The sequence below is a fragment of the Coptis chinensis genome, chromosome 6, assembly GCF_015680905.1.
Source record: "Coptis chinensis isolate HL-2020 chromosome 6, ASM1568090v1, whole genome shotgun sequence".
Classification (NCBI taxonomy): Eukaryota; Viridiplantae; Streptophyta; class Magnoliopsida; order Ranunculales; family Ranunculaceae; genus Coptis; species Coptis chinensis.
Window position 1 is genome coordinate 43,509,947 of NC_141461.1, and position 22,057 is coordinate 43,532,003.

Here is a 22,057-nt window from a genome sequence, read left to right on the forward strand (position 1 = left end):
GATTCTTTTAAAAACATGGATGTTACACAATTGTAAGCACACAGTACACCTGATAAACGATATTACAGAAAAAAAAATATTATATACATATGTAAAAGAATCTTGGTGCATTTGAACTACCATCCTCCTAGGATTCTTCTCCCAAGCGCTTTACCTTTTTGAACTAAAGATCCATTCTTTTTATGTTAACTTCATCACGACAATACTTATAGTACATTTGAATCAAAAGTAATAAGTGCACTTTCTATTGTGTATAGCCATTAAATTCTTTAACATTCGTATATGAGTGCACGTAATCTCAATTATTTGATGTTAATATAACAATGCAACATCTATATTGCAGTAGAGGTGACAGTGAAATATCTATATTTCAATGGTAATTAACAGTGCAACATTTATGTTGCAGTGGGAGTTGACAATGGTTGTTGCAGTAGCAATTGACTGTGCAACATCCATGTTGCAGAAGTAATTGACAGTGCAACATCCATATTGCAGTAGGAGTTGACAGTGGTTATTAGAATAGTAGTTGACTGTGCTACATCGATGTTGCAGTGATAATTGACAGTGCAACACCCATGTTGTAGTGGGAGTTGACAGTTGAAAACAACATATAAAATCAAACAATAAACATCAACAGTTAAGTTTCATATTCAGCTAAGCAAGAAACAAGTTCATTCAACTAAATCACAAAATAAAACTGAAATTAAACATATATATAGAGAGAGAGAAAGAGAGATTTTAAATTTAGTTTCTCACCTTTATAGTAGTTGGTTGTCTTTTGTTTTGAGTAGATATTGGTTTTTATTGCACAAAATCAACAGAATTGTCATTAATTTTTTCATTTCGGATTTCCATGTTACACATTTCAAACTTTCAATTCAATTTAGGGAAAGAGTTTGTTTTTTTTTTTTTTTTTTTTTTTGTTTTGTTTTTTTTTTTTTTTTTTTCAAACTATTTAGATTTATGTTTGGAGAAGATGGGGTGAGAGACAAATTTGTAGTATTGCCAATAAATTGACCGGATTGGTTTTTTATATAATTAGAAAAGACAGTGTCTTTTATCCGAAATTAAATTGGAACATTGGACTTCAAGCCCATTAAAAAAAAAAAAAAAAATGTGACTCTTGATCCCTTTTTGCTGGACAGTTTTACCCTTGTTTCTATTTTAAATTTCAATATTTACGTTGAAAAACAATTGAAATATTTTTGAGGTAGTTGGGGGCATAATTGTAACTACAAACATTTTTTTTTTTTGTTGTTTTGTGAGTGGAGAGTGGGTCCATGAGTTAGGTGTGTGTTACAGCACGTGCACCAAACTAGTTTCGCATGTAAAATTTCAAAAAATTTAGGCCCTGCAAAAGTCAGTGGAAGATATCAGAAATATCATATTTTTTTTTTCGATAATAAGAAATATCATATATGTACATTGGTGAACGGTGAACGTTTGTGGGTATGATTAGATCAGCAGATATCTCGGACCAAGAAAACCAATCTTCATGATTTATCTTAGTCTGAACGCTGAACTGCGGAAATTTGGCTACTACAAGTCTACAAGCTTCTCCCTATTCGAAACAGAGGACTAACAAGTAACTACCAGCAAAATATTATGATTGCGATGTGTGTCAGTGAAAGTCTATACGTAGTTTGACACTGTGGTCGTGTGGTTAACCAGTTGAAGCTAAAAGGTTGGACATTGCACTGCGTGCAACACATGGAATAAGCTATATAAGAGATGGTGGACCCTTTCCAAAGGCTGAGGGTTGCTCCACGTAAGTAGAAACATCAATTAGTGATGGACATGTTCCACAGAGAAAAATACGTGTCCCTGACAAAAAAACTTCTTGTCTAATAAATGTTGGAAAACATTCGCCGTCATAGACAGAGAAAATTCACATATAAAGATACCTTTAAATCTATAGCATTAAATGGCTGTTACATACTCATCATTAGAATTTTCCTTTATGTCTCGTCAATCTTTCTTTCTCTTTTTTCTTACAATTTTCCTAGAAAATAAGAAATAATTATTGATCCAATGTTTTAAAACTTCACGCCAGCTTTAACATACTCCCCAATCAATAGGTGTCCCCGGACGTTCACCGCAAGTTGATCATAACCATCTAATCAATAGACACGTGATGATTGAGGCTCTTCCTGTTCATCTACAACATTTTTGGTAAAATTCAACTAGCTTAAGCAAGGCTCCTAATTTTGATATGTTAGTTTCATATAGATTGAGATAAGAATATAACTAAGAATGGCAAGCAAAATTGTGGATGTAAAATACTTTATGCAACTTAATTAGTGGGTGCAATTGACAAAATGGTTATCCTCGTGTAATCCTGTTGCATCCAAATTAAGAAACAATTAGCTAGGTGCGCGCCTACTTATATGTATAAAGTAATCAAGGGAGATCAAAGAAAATAGGGGTCATCAGCCCAATTTCAGGGATTTAAAGAGCTCCGAAGTACAAAGAACTGGTGGAGTCTTAGACTACAGTATCATTGCGTATCTTGCTTACTATTTCAGAAAAAGAAAGATGTCAGCCCTCAGAACAGCGGTCACTTAGACTTTTATTATCCCTATAGGGGTACCCTATATATAGGTTCATTTGTTTTCTCTAGTCATCCCTCACTTAAGCTTGGTCTTTAAAACAGGAAAGAAGCAAGTTACATACTTCACTGGGAGGTTCACTGAGAGGAAACTGAGTTTTCATCATGGCTATTTTAAGTGCTGATGCTCCTGAATTTGTTGCTTATGGAGTACCAATCTCTCCTCATAACTATCAACCTTTATCTGTCTACAATCACTACTCCCCTTATTCCCATCCAATAACTTATAGTTACTGCCCTCCTTGTTGCCTCTCATCTAGTATTGTTACACTTACATATTCACCTTGCCCTCCATCTCTAACTTTGGACTATGATCCTTTTTATATGGAACCACAGTGGCCCTTTAACTTACTACCACTACAACCAGTATCACCTATGCTTGTATACAACTATGCCGATCAAAATACTGAAGTGCTAACTGGAGTGGTGGTGCCTGAGAATATTGTGACAGAGGAGGTCAGAAATTTCAGAGACAGTTATTTTTGTGGAAAAGAAAGACTTTGTAGACAAGGATATGAAGTCCAAGATCATCGTAGCATGAAGAAAAACAAGAAGAACTGGAAGTTAAAGGTGGTGGTGAAGAATAATGGGGAAACTCCATCATCTGGTAAGATTATTGTGAAAAATGAGCTGGCAAAGTCTGTTGAGAGTGGAGCAATTGAACGTTATGGTACCAAGACTACTGTGATGATAAAGAACATACCAAATAAGTTTAAGTATCATCTCTTTCCTTGCTCATATTTCCTTGTATGCGTATATTAGCCGAGTCATTTATTGTCATTCATTCTTTCAAAATGTTGTCTGATGATCTGATCCCCTATAATCCGTGAGCGTTAGAGAACTCTTGAGGTTTGTCTCCAAAAGCCTCGCTAATATTCACTTCGTTTCTGTCTGTCTGTATACTCCCCCCTCATCCTTTCTCTACTTCTTCACCATATCCAGCCTCTTCTCTTATCTCTCTGTCTCAGTCCTCTCTCTTCGCCACCTCCACTACGCTCACACCCACTGGATAGCAGTAAATCTAGTAAGTCTTTATAGTGCCTTGGTTGATGGTGTAATGGTAGTACTGTTTATTATTGCTCAAATTTGCATGAAAAGTCTGGCTTTTTATCACTTTTCTGGGGAGATGTTTGAACTAATTTAAGATGGATGGAAAGGGACATGATCCTGAATTTCCTTTTCCTTTTAGTTCAAGTCCATCAAGTACTCTAGCCATTTTTTTCTCGAAGTTCTTGTTATTACTCTACTGTTTTCAGTTGGTTGGTATAATTTTGGTAGTTAAAGATTTATTTTGGTGAGCTAATTGTGTGCTGTAAGTGTTGCAAAACATTGACGACCTTGTTTATTGTTTTATCAGTAGGGGGATGTTACTGGAATTCCTTGACAGACATTGCTGGGAAGAGAATCAGAAATGTTCTTCAGAAGTGAATAACTCACCGTCTGCTTATGACTTTGTTTACCTCCCCATTGATTTTGGGTATATATCATCAACATTTGCATTTTTTTATTGTTGACAATTTCTTAAAGAGATTAATTTTCTTCTTGTTTTGGATTAAATGAGTGCAGGAGCAAGGGCAACAAAGGTTATGCGTTTGTTAACTTCACTACACCAAGTGCAGTATGGAGACTGTACATCTCAATACACAATTTCAAGTGGGGTGTCCTTAACTCCAAGAAGATTTGTGAGATTAGTTATGCAAGAATTCAGGTAATCATATATAAGATAATCATATCGAGCTCCCAGTAACTATAACTTACAATGATCACGATGTGGGAGCGACATTTTTTTACATGGACTTGAGTGTACGTTTAAAGTCCACTTTGTAAAATTTTCTGAGTATGAGTGTGATTAATTATAAGTCGTGTTTTTATTTTCGTTTTATATTAAAATGAAGAAGCTGAAAATTACGTTTTCCATTTGTCTCCTGAATACCAGGGAAAAGAAGCACTTATAAAGCACTTTCAAGGATCAGCTTTTACCTGTGTGACTGATGACTATCTCCCGGTGTGCTTTGAGAAGTTTCGTGATGGTTCAAGTGAGTGGGTAAAACAGATCACAGTTGGTAAACGCATGGAACCGTTGGGTGCGACCTCATCTGAATCCAATCATGATGCCAACAGTAGTGATCACCTCCCGGGCAGTCCTTGGTAAATGCAGGCCGATTTGTGTCTTCGAAATGACATGAAACTGTTTAGTTTGCTTGCCTGCTTAGCTACTAGCTACATAGATGATATTCATCATTGCCCTTCATCATTAACTATCCTGCAAGGGTTAGGTTACCTTTGTGTGTGCTCGTGGCATTGTGTAGATCAATTAGTAAGTTTGAAGTTTGAACAATCTATTATGTGGAAAGCTTGCATGCATAATATCGTCATAATGTCCTTTAGGTGGAGAGTGGTGGACCATACCACCTGAACCTGACCAAAAAGGTTAGCAGGTTGTAGAGTCAACCTCAATTGGCTTACCCCTCTAGAAGCACTCCTAGCGATGTTATTGTGTTGTTATTTCCATGTTGTAATGAACTCCGGTTCTTCTTCATTAAGTATGTTCACTGAAGTTGCTAGACTTGATATTTAGATTGTTTTGTGTTGTGCTTTGCACGTTTTCATATGGTCTTACCAATGTGTTGCGCTGTTGAATTAATTGTTGGAATCTCTTGTGTATTTCTAAATACTAGTGTGTGTGTGCAAAGTGGAGGAGATGAACAAATGGTGTTCTCTCCACTTTAGTGCATAGTAGATAGTCCCACATTGGTTATCCACCACATCGGGTAGGGTTCGGGCCTGGGCTTGGGCTTACTGTTGTGGGTAGTGGTTTGACCAATAACCTAAACTTGTTTTGCCTTTTTCGAAAGCACAAGTTTGGTGTTCTATTATAGTCGAGTCCAATGGCTCTCTATCCCTTTAAAAGTAGTGTTAAAGTCGATAAAGTGAAGCTAAAGTCAATAAAGTAGAAGCTAAAATAGAATTTAAAGTAGAGCTAAAGTCAATAAACATATTAAAAGTTAACATATTTCATCTATATCTATTTTACTCTATTATAGAGAGTGAAATATGTTGACTTTAATTTCTACTTTATTGACTTTAGCTCTACTTTTTTAAATTTTTATTTTAGCTACTTTTTATCGACTTTAGCTCTACTTTATTGACTTTAACACTACTTTTAAAAGGGATAGAGAGCCATTGGACTCAAATTTTGGGAGTTGGTCTCTCTCTTTCTCTTAACCTCTATAAATGGGATTGTGAGTCCATAGAGAAAAGAGACTTGATCGGAAACTCAACTCGAGAAACGTAAAACTAAAACCGGTCCTTTTCTTCTTCTCTTCTTCTTGTCGGCCCTTGAGAGAGTTATATTGCCGTTCTAGAGGGTAGTCCGTTCTAGTGCAAAGTCAGTCTTTGTTAACCATTGAAATCTGTGAGGAAGGACGCTTTGTTGCCTTTCTCGCACCATTGGAAGGGCGAAATCTTTCCTTAAGGGATGACTAATCAGCGCCTTGGTTATTCCCGATTCTGCTGTCCTTGTTTCTTTATTGCTCTTTGTTCCTTACGTTTCTACTTTAGTTCTTTGTGTTCATACAACTATTCTAACAATCTTAAGGAAAGAGTTTTGTAGTAGAACAAAAGGAGAGTGCTTTAAATCGACAATCAAAAGATAAGTCTTTTACTTTGAGTTATTGTTTGTGTTATTGGGTTATGACTTTAAAAATTTTCTAATAATTTCGTTTTTGGTAGGGAAACCAATTAAAGATTGAATATTTATTGATCTTTTGTGGTTTATCAAACCCTATATGGTTGTAGACCTTTTTCCTACGTTTGTGGTAGTCAAATATGAGATTTCTATCAAGAAAAACGTCAAAGTTCGTCTTTTTGACAGCTGCGTCACTCATTACGGAAACTACTATAACTTTCAGCTCAGAACTCGGTTTTGCAATCCGCTTTTTGGGTTGAAAAGCTGATTCAAAGAGCTTTCCAGTGGTATAAGGCTTGATACCCAATTCTTCATGAGCTGGTTCAGAATTACAGTTCTTTTGAACTGTTTTTTCTAGGAGGAAAATATGGTAATCCGATTTTTCAATCGGTTAGGTATCGTATTCTTTCACTCTTTGCAATTCTTTTGGTTTGATTATATGGTGATATTCTTGCCTTGAGTTGCATGCTAGTTTTTCTTAGGAGGGAAATCTCTAAGCTTAAACTTCTTTAATAACCTAGTCAACAAATTATACGTGTTTATCACTGAGGAATTAATTAGTTTGACTAGAAGTAGTTTGATATTAATTTTCTTTGTACATATGTAGATGTATGTAGATGGTCTAAGAGAGACCTTAAGATAGTTAATATCAACCACACTCAAATCTTGGATAGTAATTATAATGTATTCAATGCATAATTGCTTATCTTTATTGAGTGAACGTGTTGTTAGACGATGGTTATAATTGTACTGTTGTGAAAATACATGTTAGATGAAGTAACTTGTAGCTTATATCCAATATAGCATATGTTAAAGTTGTGTAGCATGCTAGTTTTGGATATTAATCATCGTGGATTTACTTTAAACTTGATAATAGTTTATTGGTAAATTTTTCTAGTTGAAGACATTAATGGATTAAGCCATTAGATGTTGTGGTAGTACTTGAGGTCTTATTGATAGGGTATTCTATCTTACTTGAGCTCATATAAAAAGGGGAGGTGGAGTCCTCAGTTGTTTTGCATATTCAGTGGCTAGATTTGCTTAAATATTGTATACTTTTTTTGTTGTGGAGGGTAGTTAAAGTTTACTTTTCCGAACCTATGATATGATATTTACCATGTTTGGCATGAATGCATTATTTAACATTGACATGAAGTTTAACCATGTCATATATTATTAAGTAATGAGCATCGTTGTTCACGAGAGGAAACAATATGGGAAACAATCAATATCCTCTTAAACCTAAGTTAGTCAAGGAGATGTAAGGTAATGGTTTGTCTTCTTAGACAATATCCTCCAGTGACTATTTTAGACAAGGAGATGTAACGCTTGTAGATTGTCTTATTAGGCATTATCCTCCTATGACTATGGATAAATAGCCAAGGTGATGTACAAGTCGTGGATTGTCTCCCTATGACAGTTGGAATGTTGAATGATAAAAAGAAGGATGATAATGATATTATCTCGGGTAAAACCTTTTTCATCTAATTCTTCTATTCTTTAAAATTCATTTGAATCACTTGTGGATTTCCTTTCATATAGATATATGAACATGAACATAATATGACTATGTTTAATATGATCTAGAATCATAGACTTGAGTAAAAGTATATTCTTGTCATAAGAGTGCATTTTATTGTTGTTGTTTCTTTTAGTGTTTGTAAGCGGTATAATGTGTTTTGCATGTAAGTTTGATTAGGTTGAGTAACCATTGAACTGTGGGGGTAGTGACCCATATGCATGACAACTGTTTTACCATAGTTCATCTCACAAGATAATTGGAAAGACATTTGAACTACAAAGTATGGAAAGGTCCGGGGCCTATCCAAAAATGTTTCAAAATGTGGGGGTGTCTTGCCAAGGCTATTGTGAATGAATCTAAAAAGAAATATATATATATTTTTTTTGAGACCTAGAATTATCAAGTAGATGTTCATTGGTGAAACTCATAATAGTGATGTTTGTTTTAGGTTGTCATGAGTGATAACAATTTTGTAGATACCACACTATTATTGAATGTCTTATATGCTAATTTTATTTGAGGTTGTGCTTTTCGAGAAATTGGCATAGAGTGGTTGAATGTTCATAATGAACTACATAAGATAATCCCATTATTTCTACACAAGAAATTTGGAAGACTATCAATGAGTATTTCCACCATTAACTTGGTGATGATGTTTATATGTTTCTTAAGGAAGATTCATTAACCTATAAGGAAGTTGTCCGTCTATGAGAAGTGTCTTTTTGAAGGATACAACTCCTCTAAACTGGACTCTTGATTTATTGGGGGATCTATAGGTTGAATTGGATCTTCAAGAGAAAACTAAAAGCGTGATAGTTGTATTGCAAAATACAATGTTAATAATAATAGCCAAGGGGTTTCAATCGAGACAAAATTTATACTATTTTGAAACCTTGCTCATATAACTAGAATTTCTTCTACGAATTCTAAAGACTCTAGTTGAGTAGTTGTGCTTGGAACTACAATACCAAGTAGTACCGGTGATGAGTGAAGGTATACAATTTAGTTAAATCTTTGTATGAGTTGATTCAAGCCTATAAATGGCATGAGCAATTCAACAACATATTAGTGTCATATGGATGTCAAAGTACCGTTGTTGATAAAAAAAAAAAAAAAAAAAACTTTCTTTAGAGCAAAGCAAGACATATGTGTTAATCTCTCTTTGTTTAGATGATTTAATATCATGAGTGCTAGCATTGAGAATGTGTATGAGACAGAGAAATTCCTATTTGAAACACGTCATAAATCGTCATTGAAAATGATAGTTTATTATGTTGTTAAACTCATTTTCAGAATCGCTATATTAGGTTGTCAAGATGTTGACGTTTGAATATGGTTGAAGGCCTGGCAGCACTTTTAAACCGAGACCGGCCGGATGGTATAGGGGAATTTCGGGCACTACAGAATTGAATGACTGGTGAATATAGGAATTAAAACTCATGTTGGTCTCATTATATTGTTATAGCACTTAGTAGAAATATTTTTCATTGAAAAGTATGGGTATTATGATAGTAAGCATGTGTTAACACATTTTGTGGCAAATATCCATCTTATGAAAAATAATCTCCTTGTGTTTTCTCATACTAAATATGTCAATATCATTGGTAGCCAATTGTACTTGATGGATAATGTATGTGAGACATGACATTGCCTACATTAATGGCATACCGGTGATAACCCATTGTGTCCTTATAAGGAACTTTGATGTATATTGTCGATTATCCAAGTACTATAGCAGAGCCATTGATTATGGATGATATTTAGTAGATTTCCATCATTGTTAGAAGGGTAATATGTTATAAACTGGATCCAGTAATGTTTATGTGTTTACCTTTGGTGGAAATTGAGTGTCTTGGATATCATCCAAGCTAATCGCCTTAGAAAAGGCATGTGATGATGCTGAGTGGGTTAGCAACCTCTTGGCAAATCTTCCCATTGGCTCTACTTGACCTCCCGATATGTATATGCTTTGCAACTGTCTCATTTCAATAGCTAAGACATATTATCTTATGTGCAATGGGAAAAGAATACATGTAAGTTGAGATATAACTTAATCAAGCAGCTGCTAGAGATTATGTTAGGTTGGACTTAGTTTGGCCACATGTCTAACTGCACCACTTCTTTGGAGGCAAGTGGTTATCGTCGAGGGGATGGGACTTTTTTGCCTTAGATAGAGGCGACACCGACGGCGGCAACCCCACCTATGTGATTGGAGATCCCATGAATTAGGTTCAAAGGAAAAACAAGTCACCTCGTCGCTCTGGTATGCTATTGTCTTTCTTTGAGACGTCCCACCCTATGACTAGATAGCATTATTGTATACTTTGTATAACTTGAATAGCAATGAGAAAAGGCTGAGTTATTTTACTCTTAATGGAATCCATAGTCCATTATTTTTTATGAGATAGTGTATTCTAACTGCTATGTACACTTGATGGATATCCACCTACGTGAATGTAGAACTGGGTCGGTTCTTATGAGTATTCAGGCAAGTACGCTAGAGCATTCACATAACACAGTGTCAAAGGTAAGGGCCAAAAGCGCTAAACACCTTGCTAACGGCATATAATGAAAGAGCAATGTGGGTGCATGTCCTCTATTTTACTACAAGGGAATGTTGGTTCAAAGATTTTTTAATCCACCACTTTCACGTATTATAAGACATGTTACCCTATGACTGGTTCAAGCCCGAAAAGCACCAGTATCTTATGCATTGTTTTTTCGATTCTCTCTGGCATTTCGTTAACCCATTTTCTTTTGTAATATCCTATTCCAAAATAGTGGGGGACTATTAGTATTTTGAAATAGTGGGGGATTGTTGGAATCTCTTGTGTATTTCTAAATACTAGTGTGTGTGTGCAAAGTGGAGGAGATGAACAAATGGTGTTCTCTCCACTTTAGTGCATAGTAGATAGTCCCACATTGGTTATCCACCACATCGGGTAGGGTTCGGCTTTGGGCTTGGGCTTCTTGTTGTGGGTAGTGGTTTGACCAATAACCTAAACTTGTTTTGCCTTTTTCTTGAGCAGCAAGTTTCAGTGTTCTATTAGGAGTTGGTCTCTCTTTCTCTTAACCTCTATAAATAGGAATTTGTGAGTCCATAGAGAAAAGAGACTTGATCGAAACTCAACTCGAGAAACGAAAACTAAAAACCCTTTCCTTCTTCTTCTTTCTTCTTCCGTCCCGAGAGAGAGTTATATTGTTGTTCTAGAGGGTAGTCCGTTTCTAGTGCAAAGTCGACTGCTGTTAACCATTGAATCTGTGGGAGGAAGACGGCATGCTTTGTTGCCTTTACGCACCATTGGAAGGGCTTAAATCTTTCCTTAAGGACTACCCTAATCAGCGCCTTGGTTATTCCCGATTCGCCGTCCTTGTTTCTTTATTGCTCTTTTGTTCCTTACGTTTCTACTTTAGTTGCTGTGTTCATACAACTATTCTAACATTAATCACCCATTACAGCAGGGCTATCTCTTAATTTAATAAAGTCTGCATCACCTTGGCCGGGAGAATTCGATATGGTTTTTATTTTTATTTTTTATTTTTCTGGTTTTTGTATAAACGCCTATATACAAGTGGAAATTTAGTCGTGGAGGTTTTTTGAACGTGCGACTTTCTCTATTGTTAAGTGTTAGTTGTGCGTGTTAGAAACGTTATAAAACTTTTATACTACGAAATTCCCAACGGAAACAATACACGGATGAAGAAGAAAGGTAAGAACTAGAAATGATGAATTTGATTGAAAATGGTTGAGACTTGTGTTTAACAGTGTCCTTGGATTTCGCACCTGTTTGAGTACCACATTTTCTCCAGGATATAACAACCCAAAAAGTATCGATTGGGTACTACAACTGATAACTTCCTTCCACTGAATGCTTTCTCAAAACGTTTCTCAGAACGCTAAGATTCTTTGTTGAATACTATTGAAATATATAGTCTAGGATATATAGGTATAATTATCTGATTATCTTTCTATATTTATGTACTCGGTCATTCCTATTTAAACATTAGTTTTTCTCAATATAACAACTAAATATCACTAAATATATATTCAATATTTTCATCTATTCTTAATTTTAGTTGGTATTAGAAGCAAGGTTTTCTACAAAACCCTAAGAGCCTATTGCTCTACTCTCTAAACTAATATTACGAATTCTATTGTTTCATATCTCATACGATAGTGAACTCAGCAACATCTGATGTTCGTGTTGTCCCGCCAACGATGAACGTGTTGGTGGCATCAGAACTGATGTCAATTCCTGGTGGGATCAAGTTGAAAGGCCCTAATTTTGATGTCTGGTCGCAATTTGTGACTATGTTTGTTGTTGGCAGATGTAAGAAGGGATATCTTAATGGTACCACTCCGAAACCTGATATAGGTGCTGCCACTTACAATAAATGGGTTATGGATGATGCACTTGTGAAAGGATGGCTTATTAATTCTATGGAAGCGGAGGTAATATTATTATTCATTTGTCTATCTACTGCAAAATATATTTGGGATGTTGTTTCTCACACTTTCTATGAAGGTGCTGATAAATCAATACTTTATGATTTATCTTGTAAAGCTATGACAACAAAATAGGTGGGAAGGTCGGTATCAACATCTTTTTCAGATCTGAAGTTTATTTGGCAGGAACTTGATCATCGTAAACCTATCCCTTTTACGCAGGCAGATGTTATCAAGGTCGGACAGAAGAGATCGAAGAAGAACGAGTTTATTTGTTTCTTGCTCATCTAGATGATATATGCGATTCCATTCGAGAGGGGCTCATCTAGATGATATATGCGATTCCATTCGAGAGGAAGTTCTCCGCATTGATCCACTTCCTGGTACTGAAATCATTTTCTCAATCGTGCGACGTGAAGAGCAATGTCGAAATACTATATTGAATTAAGAAGATATATCCCAAATTGCTATGGCGGCTAAGAAATTTTTCCATCTTTTTTTCAACATAGTCCTGCAAAGACAGTTGGTGGACGGTGTTCTCATTACGGAAGTGACAAACACCTTGAGGAATTATGTTTCAAGAAAAATGGGTATCCGGAATGGTGGAATGATCATAAAGAACAATTAAAGGCAAGAAGCAAAGGCAAAGTTGTTGTGTGTACTTTGGTACCATCTTCTGTTTCGGTGCGAGACCCAATAGCACCCTCTCACTCTGTGGTAGACTCTATTCTTCTGCAATAGTCAGGTAATATCGGTAAAGCATTAATTGCTACTAATTCAACAAGGGATCATGGCTGGATTTTTTATTCCGGTGCCACAAATCATATATATGACTTTTGATGCATCAATTTTATGTGATCACTGCTTGCCTAAATGTTCTTCTATTGCCAATGCTAATGGTGTTTCATATCCCGTAACTAGAGCCAATCGAGTTGATATGACTCCATCTTTATCATTGGAACACACTTTGTTGATTCCTACCCTCTCGAATAATTTATTATTTGCACCGCAAATAACTTCACAATTAAATTGTTTAGTATTAATCTACTCCAATTTCTGTCTTCTTCAGAATATCAGCAATGGAGAGATAATTGGGCGTGGTACTAAGAGAGAGGGTTTGTACTATGTTGATGATGTTGGTGCAAGTCGTTCTCTATCTGCAAGAGGTGCGTCTAGTGTTGGACAAGATTAAGTTTGGTTGTGGCATCGACGATTGGGTCATGTCTCTTTTGGCTACTTAGCACATTTGTTTTTTGCTTTATTTTCCAAATGTAAACCCTCAGATTTTCAATGTGAAATTTGCATTTTAGCAAAAAGTCATCGTGTCCGCCTAGTTCTAGTAAAAAATTTGTCCCTTTCTCATTAATTCATTCATATGTTTGGGACCAGCCCTAATTGCAACTACTTCGGGTTTTTGATAGTTTGTTATATTTGTTGATAATTGCACCCGCATGACTTGACTTTATTTAATGAAACATAAGAGTGACGTAGCTGACTGTTTTCTCAATTTTCACAATATGATTAAGACACAATTTTCGGCTTCCTTATAAGTCTTTCGGTCTGATAATGGCGAAGAATTTGTTAACAAATATTTGTAGGGGTATTTTAAGGAGCATGACATTCTCCATGAGACTACTTGTGTTGATACTCTACAACAAAACGGTGTTGTCGAAAGGAAAAATAGACAGCTGCTTGAGATTATGCGTGCCAGTCTGATATATAGGTGCAAGTATGACGCCACATTGGTGGGAAGAAGTCATTACTACTGCTATTTATCTACTCAACCATGTGCCTACAAGTGTTCTGAAATTCCAAACACCTTTAGATAAACTTGTAGCGTATGTGGCTATTCCCTCTCATCTTACTATTCTTCCTCATGTTTTTGGATGTGTAGTATTTGTGAGCTTACAAAAACATTTGCATACTAAGCTTGATCCCTGTGCCTTGAAGTGTGTCTTTGTGGGCTATCATGCATTCTTTTCAGAAAGGATACCGTTGTTATCATCCTACTACCCGTAAATTTTATGTTTCCATGGATGTTACGTTTTCTGAACATGAGCTGTTTTATGCTCCCTCCATATCAAATTCACATCTTCCAGGGGAGAGTAATAGTGTTAAAGAAGTGAATTAGATTAAATTGTTTCCAGATAACGTAGTGGAGGAAATACTTCCAGTAGCATCTGAATCAATTACAAATTGTGGAGCCGAACCGGAATAGTGATGTTGATGTTACTGATGTTGTTGACAAACCCTTCCTCTCATCACCAATAGTTCCCATATCTAATTCTCCTCAAACTAATATTTCTGAAGTAGAGAATCTATGATTAATATGTACTAACAATATTTTTGAGTCTATTGATGATGACAGATATCAGCTACCACCACGGAGTAATCGTGGAGTACCAACGGAGAAATTTTCACTGGAACCTATAAAGAAACCTGTAAAGAAATCCACCTATCCAATTGCTCATTATGTGTCTACTCACAGACTATCAAAGTCTTCTAAAGTCTTTGTCAACAATATGTCTACAATGCATATTCCCAGTAAAGTAAGTGAGACATTGTTGGATGCGAAATGGGCTGCAGCTATGGAAGAAGAAATGGCAGCGCTTCAGAAGAATAAGACATGGGAACTAGTATCACTACTAGAAGGGAAGAAAATTGTAGGTTGTAGGTGGGTGTACACCATTAAACAAAAGCCAGATGGTTCGATCGATAGGTACAAAGCAAGACTTGTAGCTCGAGGGTTTACTCAGACGTATGGTGTTGATTATGCAGAGAACTTTGCTCCTGTGGCGAAAATCAATACTATACAAGTTCTATTATCATTGGCTGCCAATCTTGAGTGGCATTTACAGCAGTATGATGTGAAGAATGCTTTTCTTCATGGAGATCTAAAAGAAGAGGTATATATGTCATTACCACCAGGATATGATGCTTCTCATAATTCTGGTAGTATGGTGTGTAGATTGAAGAAGACCTTATATGGTTTGAAACAGTCTCCGCGAGCTTGGTTTGGTAGATTTCGATTTGCTATGAAAAAGTACGGGTACTCACAAAGCGATGCATATCACACTTTGTTTTTGAAGAAAGTGGGTGATAAAATTACAACTCTTATTATATATGTGGATGGTATGATAGTAACAGGGAATGATCTCACAGAGATGAGTAAATTGAAGGCTTATCTGTCTTCTGAGTTCGACATGAAGGATTTGGGTGGATTAAAGTACTTCTTAGGTATTGAGGTTAACCGTTCCAACCAAGGTATCTTTCTATCACAACGTAAATATGTGCTCGACTTACTAGAAGAGACGGGAATGCTTGGATGTGATCCAATCAAGTCCCCTATGGAGCAGAATCACGGCTTGGAGGAATGTCCTGACCAAACTCTAGCTAACAAAGGGCGATACTAGAGGTTAGTTGGACGCTTGATTTATTTGTCCCATACCAGACCTGATATTGCATATGCCGTAAGTATGGTAAACAGATTCATGCACAATTTGGGTAAGCAACATATGGATGCAGTTGTTCTAATCTTGAGGTATTTGAAGTTAGTACCAGGACAAGGTCTTTTGTTTTCAAAACATGGCAATACAGATATTCTTGGGTACTCAGACTCAGATTGGGCTGGCAAAGGAGATAGAAGATCAGCATCGGGTTATTTTACCTTTGTTGGAGGTAATCTTGTTACTTGGAAGAGCAAAAAGGTTGTTTCTTTGTCCAGTGCAGAGGCTGAGTATCGAGCAATAGTGAAAGACATTTGTGAATTACTCTGGTTAAAAAGGCTTATAGGGGAGTTGGGTTTCTCTTCTAGAGAGCCTATGAAGTTATTTTGTGATAACCAGTCTACAATTAAGATTGCAGAAAACCCAGTACAACATGATCGAACAAAGCATGTGAAAATAGACCGGAACTTTATCTATGAGAAGTTGGAGAACAAGGAAATTACAATGTCATTTGTTAATACTAAAGGTCAGCTTGCTGATATGTTAACAAAAGCTCTCTCGAACAGAATATTTGCCGATTCCCTTGTCAAGTTGGGCATATATGATATGTACGCTCCACCTTGAGGGGGAGTGTCCAATACTATTGGAATATATCGGCATAGTCTAGATATAGGTTAATATGATAAGATCTTATCTCTACTCTAGGATTTAGGTATAATTATCTGACTTATCTTTCTATATTTATGTACTCAGCCATTCCTATTTAAGCATTAGTTTTTCTCTCAATGTAACAACTAACTATCACCGAATATATATTCAATCTTTTCATCTACTCTTAATTCTATTCAATTTTTTCATCTACTCTTAATTCTAGTGAGATGTTTTGAGAGGGAAAGTACAAGAGTTAGTTTATAGAGATAAATGTGGGGAGGATAAATGGTGGCAGGATCCTGATACACATGAATATGCATAAAGATGGTCTCAATGGAGTTTCAAGTTTCAACGTCATCTGGTGCTTTAGAGTTTATGTAAGTTGTTGCAAACATGCAATGCATCCTTTAGTTACAGAAAAAAAAAAAAAAAAAAAAAAAAAGGCGTTCTGTCCTGTAACCTTGCTACAGGACAGTTGTTGCGTTGGTTATGATCTCGCACATCTGCTAAGGATGATGTTGATTGGAAAGTCCATTCATTCTACCAACTGGGCAAGACCGAGATCTACTCAAACAAATAGCACTTACCGTGAACACGGAACTTATACGAAATGGTAAAAGCCTACAGTGTCCCAATGAAAGAACTACTGTTTGATTAATTTACCATCTTCTTAATAATTTGCGGGAGTGTTATTAACTGTTAACAAATTGGAATATAGATGATTCCATTTAATTTCATAACGACTATAATTATTAGCCTGATCAAACCATCACATAAGATAATTAGTATCTTAGTTCCCTGAAAACATTATGACAGAATTGGTTTATGAGCATGCTGTACAAGTACAATGCTGGTGTTTGCCCAACAGGGTCTAACTTTTATGATCCACATACTTGCAACATGTACTACTGGATTCAATATTTGCACAATGTTAAAAACTAATGTTATCGGGTGAGTTTTGAATGCTCGAATGCAATTAAGGTACAAATAGAACTACAGTACTACACGCAGTATCCATAGCTAAGAATATACAAATCCCCTCTAACTGTACATAGTTATCATATCCGAGAATGTACATCTATTAGAGCTCAAGTGTATTCCAACCTTCTTCAGTTCTTCATACTTTCATATCTTCAAGCTGGTGCACCCTTCAATGCAAGTAATGCAGCTCCATATGCAGCCTCAGTCTGAAGTGCCTGACGTACAGGTAAATTGAGCACCCTCTCCCTTATCTTTGTCCATTTCTCATTTTTAGCTCCCCCTCCAGCAGTGAATACTTCTTCCACTGGAGTTGCACCTAGATCCTTTAACAATCCATAAGCCTTTGCCTGAATCACATGTAAATAGGCAATTTGAAATGATCTTGCAGATATGAGCATTGGCTGGTAAGACCTTGAAACCCAACATATATAAAAAAGTTGTTAGTAGCTATCAGAAACAAACTATTTAGAACAGTGTGTTTTCACCTCAATGCGAGCAATGGATTCTAGAATGCCGTGTAGGTACTCTGCATCATTTACTGGTCTTGGATGTAACCTAATAAAAAAAGCAACTGTTTACTTCCTGATGATAAAAGATCATAGAAACTAAGAGAATTTAGATCTTCATTCGTTTCGAGGACTGCCCTTGGCATGGACCACTTTGGGGTCTCGGTCCTTGTTTGCAACTGTGCTAGCACTTGGGGCTAAAACAATACTCAGAGCTTTATTACTGACCGCCAAAAGATTGCTAACTAGAACCTTAGCTGAAAAACTTCTCAACAAATCAGGAGGAGGGTAATACTTGGGTGCCATTTCAGGATCTGCCACAGGAAACCGTTCGCCAACTGCTGGGAGAGGGTAGTAGTCATGAGGAGAAGATCTCTTGGGATCTATTTGCTGACTCAATTTTCCCAACTGGTCATCTGTGAAAATCTGCCTAAGAACAGCTCCTCCAGTATTTGAGGCACCTCCAACAAGCCACCTATCATCGAGACGATGACTATACACCCCGTATCGTGAATCATCAACTCGTCTGGTGCTAAGGAGTTTAACCACAAGCGTTGAGCCTAACGATGTTACCTAGCAAAGTATACAGTAGTTCATTAGTAGCTACATACGTAAGGAAAAACCAAGCAGATGCAAGAGACTTAAGGGAAAGATACCCCACACTATTAAACGTTTATAGTATACAGAATGAATGTTCCTGAAAACTGCTCTATAAACAAAATTTGAATAGTTGGTCAAATATTTCAAAACATCCAAAATAATGAGATGGAATGGGCATTTGGTGTAATCTGTTGGTGCTATATCCGTGATGTTCTGCTGAAGAATACATTATAGTTTCTAGGAGGAATACAAAGAAAGATGAGTTTTGAAAATGTCTTACGGCTTTCCCAGGTTGTGTAGCACATGCTGCAAGAAAAGCAGCTATGCTATCTGTTGTCCCTGTACAGATAACACATTCTTTTGGAAAACCTGCCATGTTGGGTATGGAAAATCAGCTTAGGCAATAGTGAAAAGAACAGGACTCAGCGTGCAATGTTGATCACAGTTGCTAAACTTCTAAAGATGACTGGCTTCACAAAATTCACTTAAGAGAACCTAATAGCATCAAGAAAATTGGTTCAAATATGTTCACTATCTAATTTCGTGACTTTCAAAATGACAAGTAGCTTTCTCTATTAGAATATTGCAATATCATCGGCCTTCAAAACATATAACATACCAAACTGCACTCTAACATCCTCTTTCATCGAGCCAACTGAAGTTCCAGGAGCTATGACAGAAGGCAGCATGTGTGAATAAGGCTGAGAAACCAGCCACTTTGGGTAGGAGTTGATTTCAGGGTCATATCCAACCTGTGATACGTATATGACGTTACACAATCTCCCCTTGAATATAATCATAAAGTGATGGAGATGAACACGCCAGAGGTAAATAACACCAAATAATTTAAATAATACCTTCAAGGCATTGTTGTAATCTGATATTCCAAGCTTTCCATGAAGAAGCCACAACAACCAATCTGCTTGATGCAGCAATATAGCAGAATCTTTATCTGAGTGATGTAAATTCCACCATGAAACAAGTTTGCACAGGGTAGAGGAACCAGAGCAGACTGTATGGTTAGCCGGAGCAATGGAGTTAACCCTGGTTAAAGCATCAGGGAAGGTCTCATTGTAAATAAAAGGTCTGCACAAGGGATCTCCAGTGTTGCTGCAGTTTCATATTCGATTGCCAACTTCAGATAAAATCAGAATGTTGACATAAAAGCAACCGAACTACAAAGTATCCACCTGTCAATTATGATGGTAGTTGCAGAAGTCCCATCTATGGATATGGAAGAAACAAATCCACGAAGATTAACAGGGACATCTTCAAGTAGTGTGAAAAGTGTAATTTTCCAAGAACCCGCCCAATCCATGGTGTTTCCACTCTGTCTAGACAACCAAGAACAAGTTTTTGAATTTCAGAAAGTAACGTAGGAGAAAAACAAAAAATGTGAAGATCAAAAATAGAAAAAATTAAAAACTCCTTAAGAGCTGAGATACATGCTACTAAAAAATCACTGAGCAGCAGTTTTATTGTTGAAGTAACATAATAAATAGGTCATGATAAGTTTGGAGCATCCAACTCAAAACTAATTGGCTATGAGTGGAACGGCCTCAGGAAGTTGTATCTTACGAGTATACCACTATATGGTTAAAAGGAGCGAAGATGAATCTGAACCAGAGGGGGGAATAGTGAGAGAGAACAAGAAGATAGGCAAATATGGAAGGTGTTGGACGTTGTGGAGAAGGCAAGGCTTCAATTCTTCCATTCAGGACTATATATCTCAACAGTTCATAAAGGAGGAAACCGTACGAGAAAGAAAATTGGACTACTCAGCTGTTTGTGACACTCCTTGAGCTTCAAGTATGATAATTTACCAAAACCACGGAGACTGTTTAATCATTTTACAGAAGAAAATTGATAGATACTTTTCCTGCATTCACATCCTGTCAGTAATCCCAAATTTTGTTTCCCTACTGGGTCATTCAAATTCAAAGAAACAGAATGGTTCTCACTAGGAGAAAGCACATTGCAAACATAGGTTGGGCCTCACTTTGGGGTCTGAGACTGATAAAAATGTGGTTTTGACGAAGAAATTCACCAGAAGGCTTTCATATTTTTTACTCTATAGATTTATCTAATTTAACTAATCTCGCATGATCATGTATAGAAATCTTGATGAAGATGTTATCAAATGATCGACAAAATATTAAGTGCTAAACACTAATACAAAGAGTATCCACATAGTTCACTAAAACATAAATCCGTCATATTGATTAATTGGAGTAATCAATACACCTTAAAATATCTCACTGAATCTCTAACACCTTAATTGATCTTGGGTTAGACAACAATCTGGTTCAACCTGCCCAGTTTGTGTCTGTATCTGTGATGCAATGTCTTAAGGTGTAATCTTATAACCTAAAAGGTGCATTCCCTTTAGACATCAGCAGGCATATATTTCAGAAACAAATGCACACTTGTTTATGGTAAACTGAAGACCTTTTTCAGAACCAAACTTATAAGTGTTAAGACTGTAATACACAAAATGCAAATTTTCATTTCTTCCAAGAACTTAAAGAGCTTACACGTCCAGCTCATGTCCCTGCCCAATGTTTATCGCTTCTACGACATTGCTCCATCTACAATACTTGAACTATTATAAATTACAACTGTAAACTGTGTTTCCATAATTTCTTCCAAGAACTAATTAACTGCAAATTTCACGTGTTTTAAATTTTAATGTTGTGGAAGTCATTGCAATTAAGGAACATCCCGGCCATTTGTGTTCAACCAGTCCAAGCATTAAGCATATAGTCTCAAGTCAGTGCACAAATTACTCCCTTTAATTCTATACAGCTAAATTCTCTCTCAGATTAAAATCTTGCTATCCTATTACTTTTGTCCAACAAAAAATGATCAAATTGAGCAGCTGTTAGCTTAAATCTTCTCTTATAACAGTTCCAACATCTCTCTTCTTGGTCTAGTTAGAGAACGGTCGATCATTCTGCACAATCCTATATAACTAAAAACAGGATATACATACATTTGAATACAGAAGAAAAAGGGGCAAGTACCATTACCATATGTGGAGAGGGATATTCCCTTTTGCCTTGGGAGTGAATGTTTCCATGCTTGTCAATAAGAGCATAACGAGCTCCAGATGTCCCAAAGTCCATTCCCAAGTACAACTTCTCCTTCAATTGAGAGACACCATCTTCAGTTTTACCCAAGCTCATTATCACCTTCTTGTTCTTCCTTTTGTTTGTAAGTTTACAGACTTCAGTTCTTGCATTCAACTGAGGGAAGTGAAGTAAGGCGAGCATTTCTAACTGACTAACTGGCACTGTACTCTTTCTGACACTACGGATATAAAGTTCTCTAAAAACTTTGTTCTGGACCTTTGGAATTTGGATAGTCTAGGATGCGTTTCATTCGGTACTTTAACTCCGCATGAAAAGATTAAAAATTGCTCAACTGGAATGGCTATTGTTTTAAATTGGCCATGGGCCTTTTTCGACTCAATTGGTCTCTGAAACCAAGGCCCAAAATATCGATATCGGTTAATATATCGGTGTACCCAAAAACCGAGATATATCGGATATATCGGTTTTTTTGGTGACCAGTCCAAACTATTTAAAATATCAGAAATATCGGATATA

The 22,057-nt window shown here is 36.4% G+C and overlaps 2 protein-coding genes and 1 pseudogene across 7 annotated transcripts; 2 read left to right on the top strand and 1 right to left on the bottom strand.

Moving 5' to 3' along the window:
- The first annotated feature begins 2,654 nt into the window (after positions 1–2,654).
- Positions 2,655–5,182, top strand: LOC147493093 (uncharacterized). The gene is made up of 4 exons (XM_086566483.1): positions 2,655–3,324; positions 3,966–4,085; positions 4,175–4,316; positions 4,545–5,182. The coding sequence occupies exons 1-4, from the start codon at positions 2,714–2,716 to the stop codon at positions 4,758–4,760; spliced, it is 1,089 nt and encodes a 362-aa protein (XP_086422609.1). The 5' UTR covers positions 2,655–2,713; the 3' UTR covers positions 4,761–5,182.
- A 7,038-nt stretch (positions 5,183–12,220) lies between these two features.
- On the top strand, positions 12,221–15,678 carry LOC147493094 (uncharacterized; annotated as a pseudogene).
- A 1,574-nt stretch (positions 15,679–17,252) lies between these two features.
- On the bottom strand, positions 17,253–21,846 carry XK-1 (xylulose kinase-1). 6 transcript variants are annotated; one of them, XR_015199307.1, is made up of 8 exons: positions 21,479–21,845; positions 19,640–19,779; positions 19,307–19,559; positions 19,069–19,201; positions 18,730–18,818; positions 17,987–18,422; positions 17,829–17,898; positions 17,253–17,690 (listed from the first exon to the last, which is right to left on the bottom strand). XR_015199307.1 is itself a non-coding variant. In XM_086566927.1 (8 exons), the coding sequence occupies exons 1-8, from the start codon at positions 21,719–21,721 to the stop codon at positions 17,614–17,616; spliced, it is 1,347 nt and encodes a 448-aa protein (XP_086423053.1). In that variant the 5' UTR covers positions 21,722–21,846; the 3' UTR covers positions 17,253–17,613. The 6 variants fall into 6 exon arrangements, 4 of the variants coding, with proteins under 4 accessions (XP_086423053.1, XP_086423054.1, XP_086423052.1 ...); XM_086566927.1 differs by having other exon boundaries at positions 17,253–17,754; positions 18,145–18,422; positions 21,479–21,846; XM_086566928.1 differs by having other exon boundaries at positions 18,145–18,422; positions 19,307–19,493; positions 21,479–21,843.
- Positions 21,847–22,057: the final 211 nt, after the last annotated feature.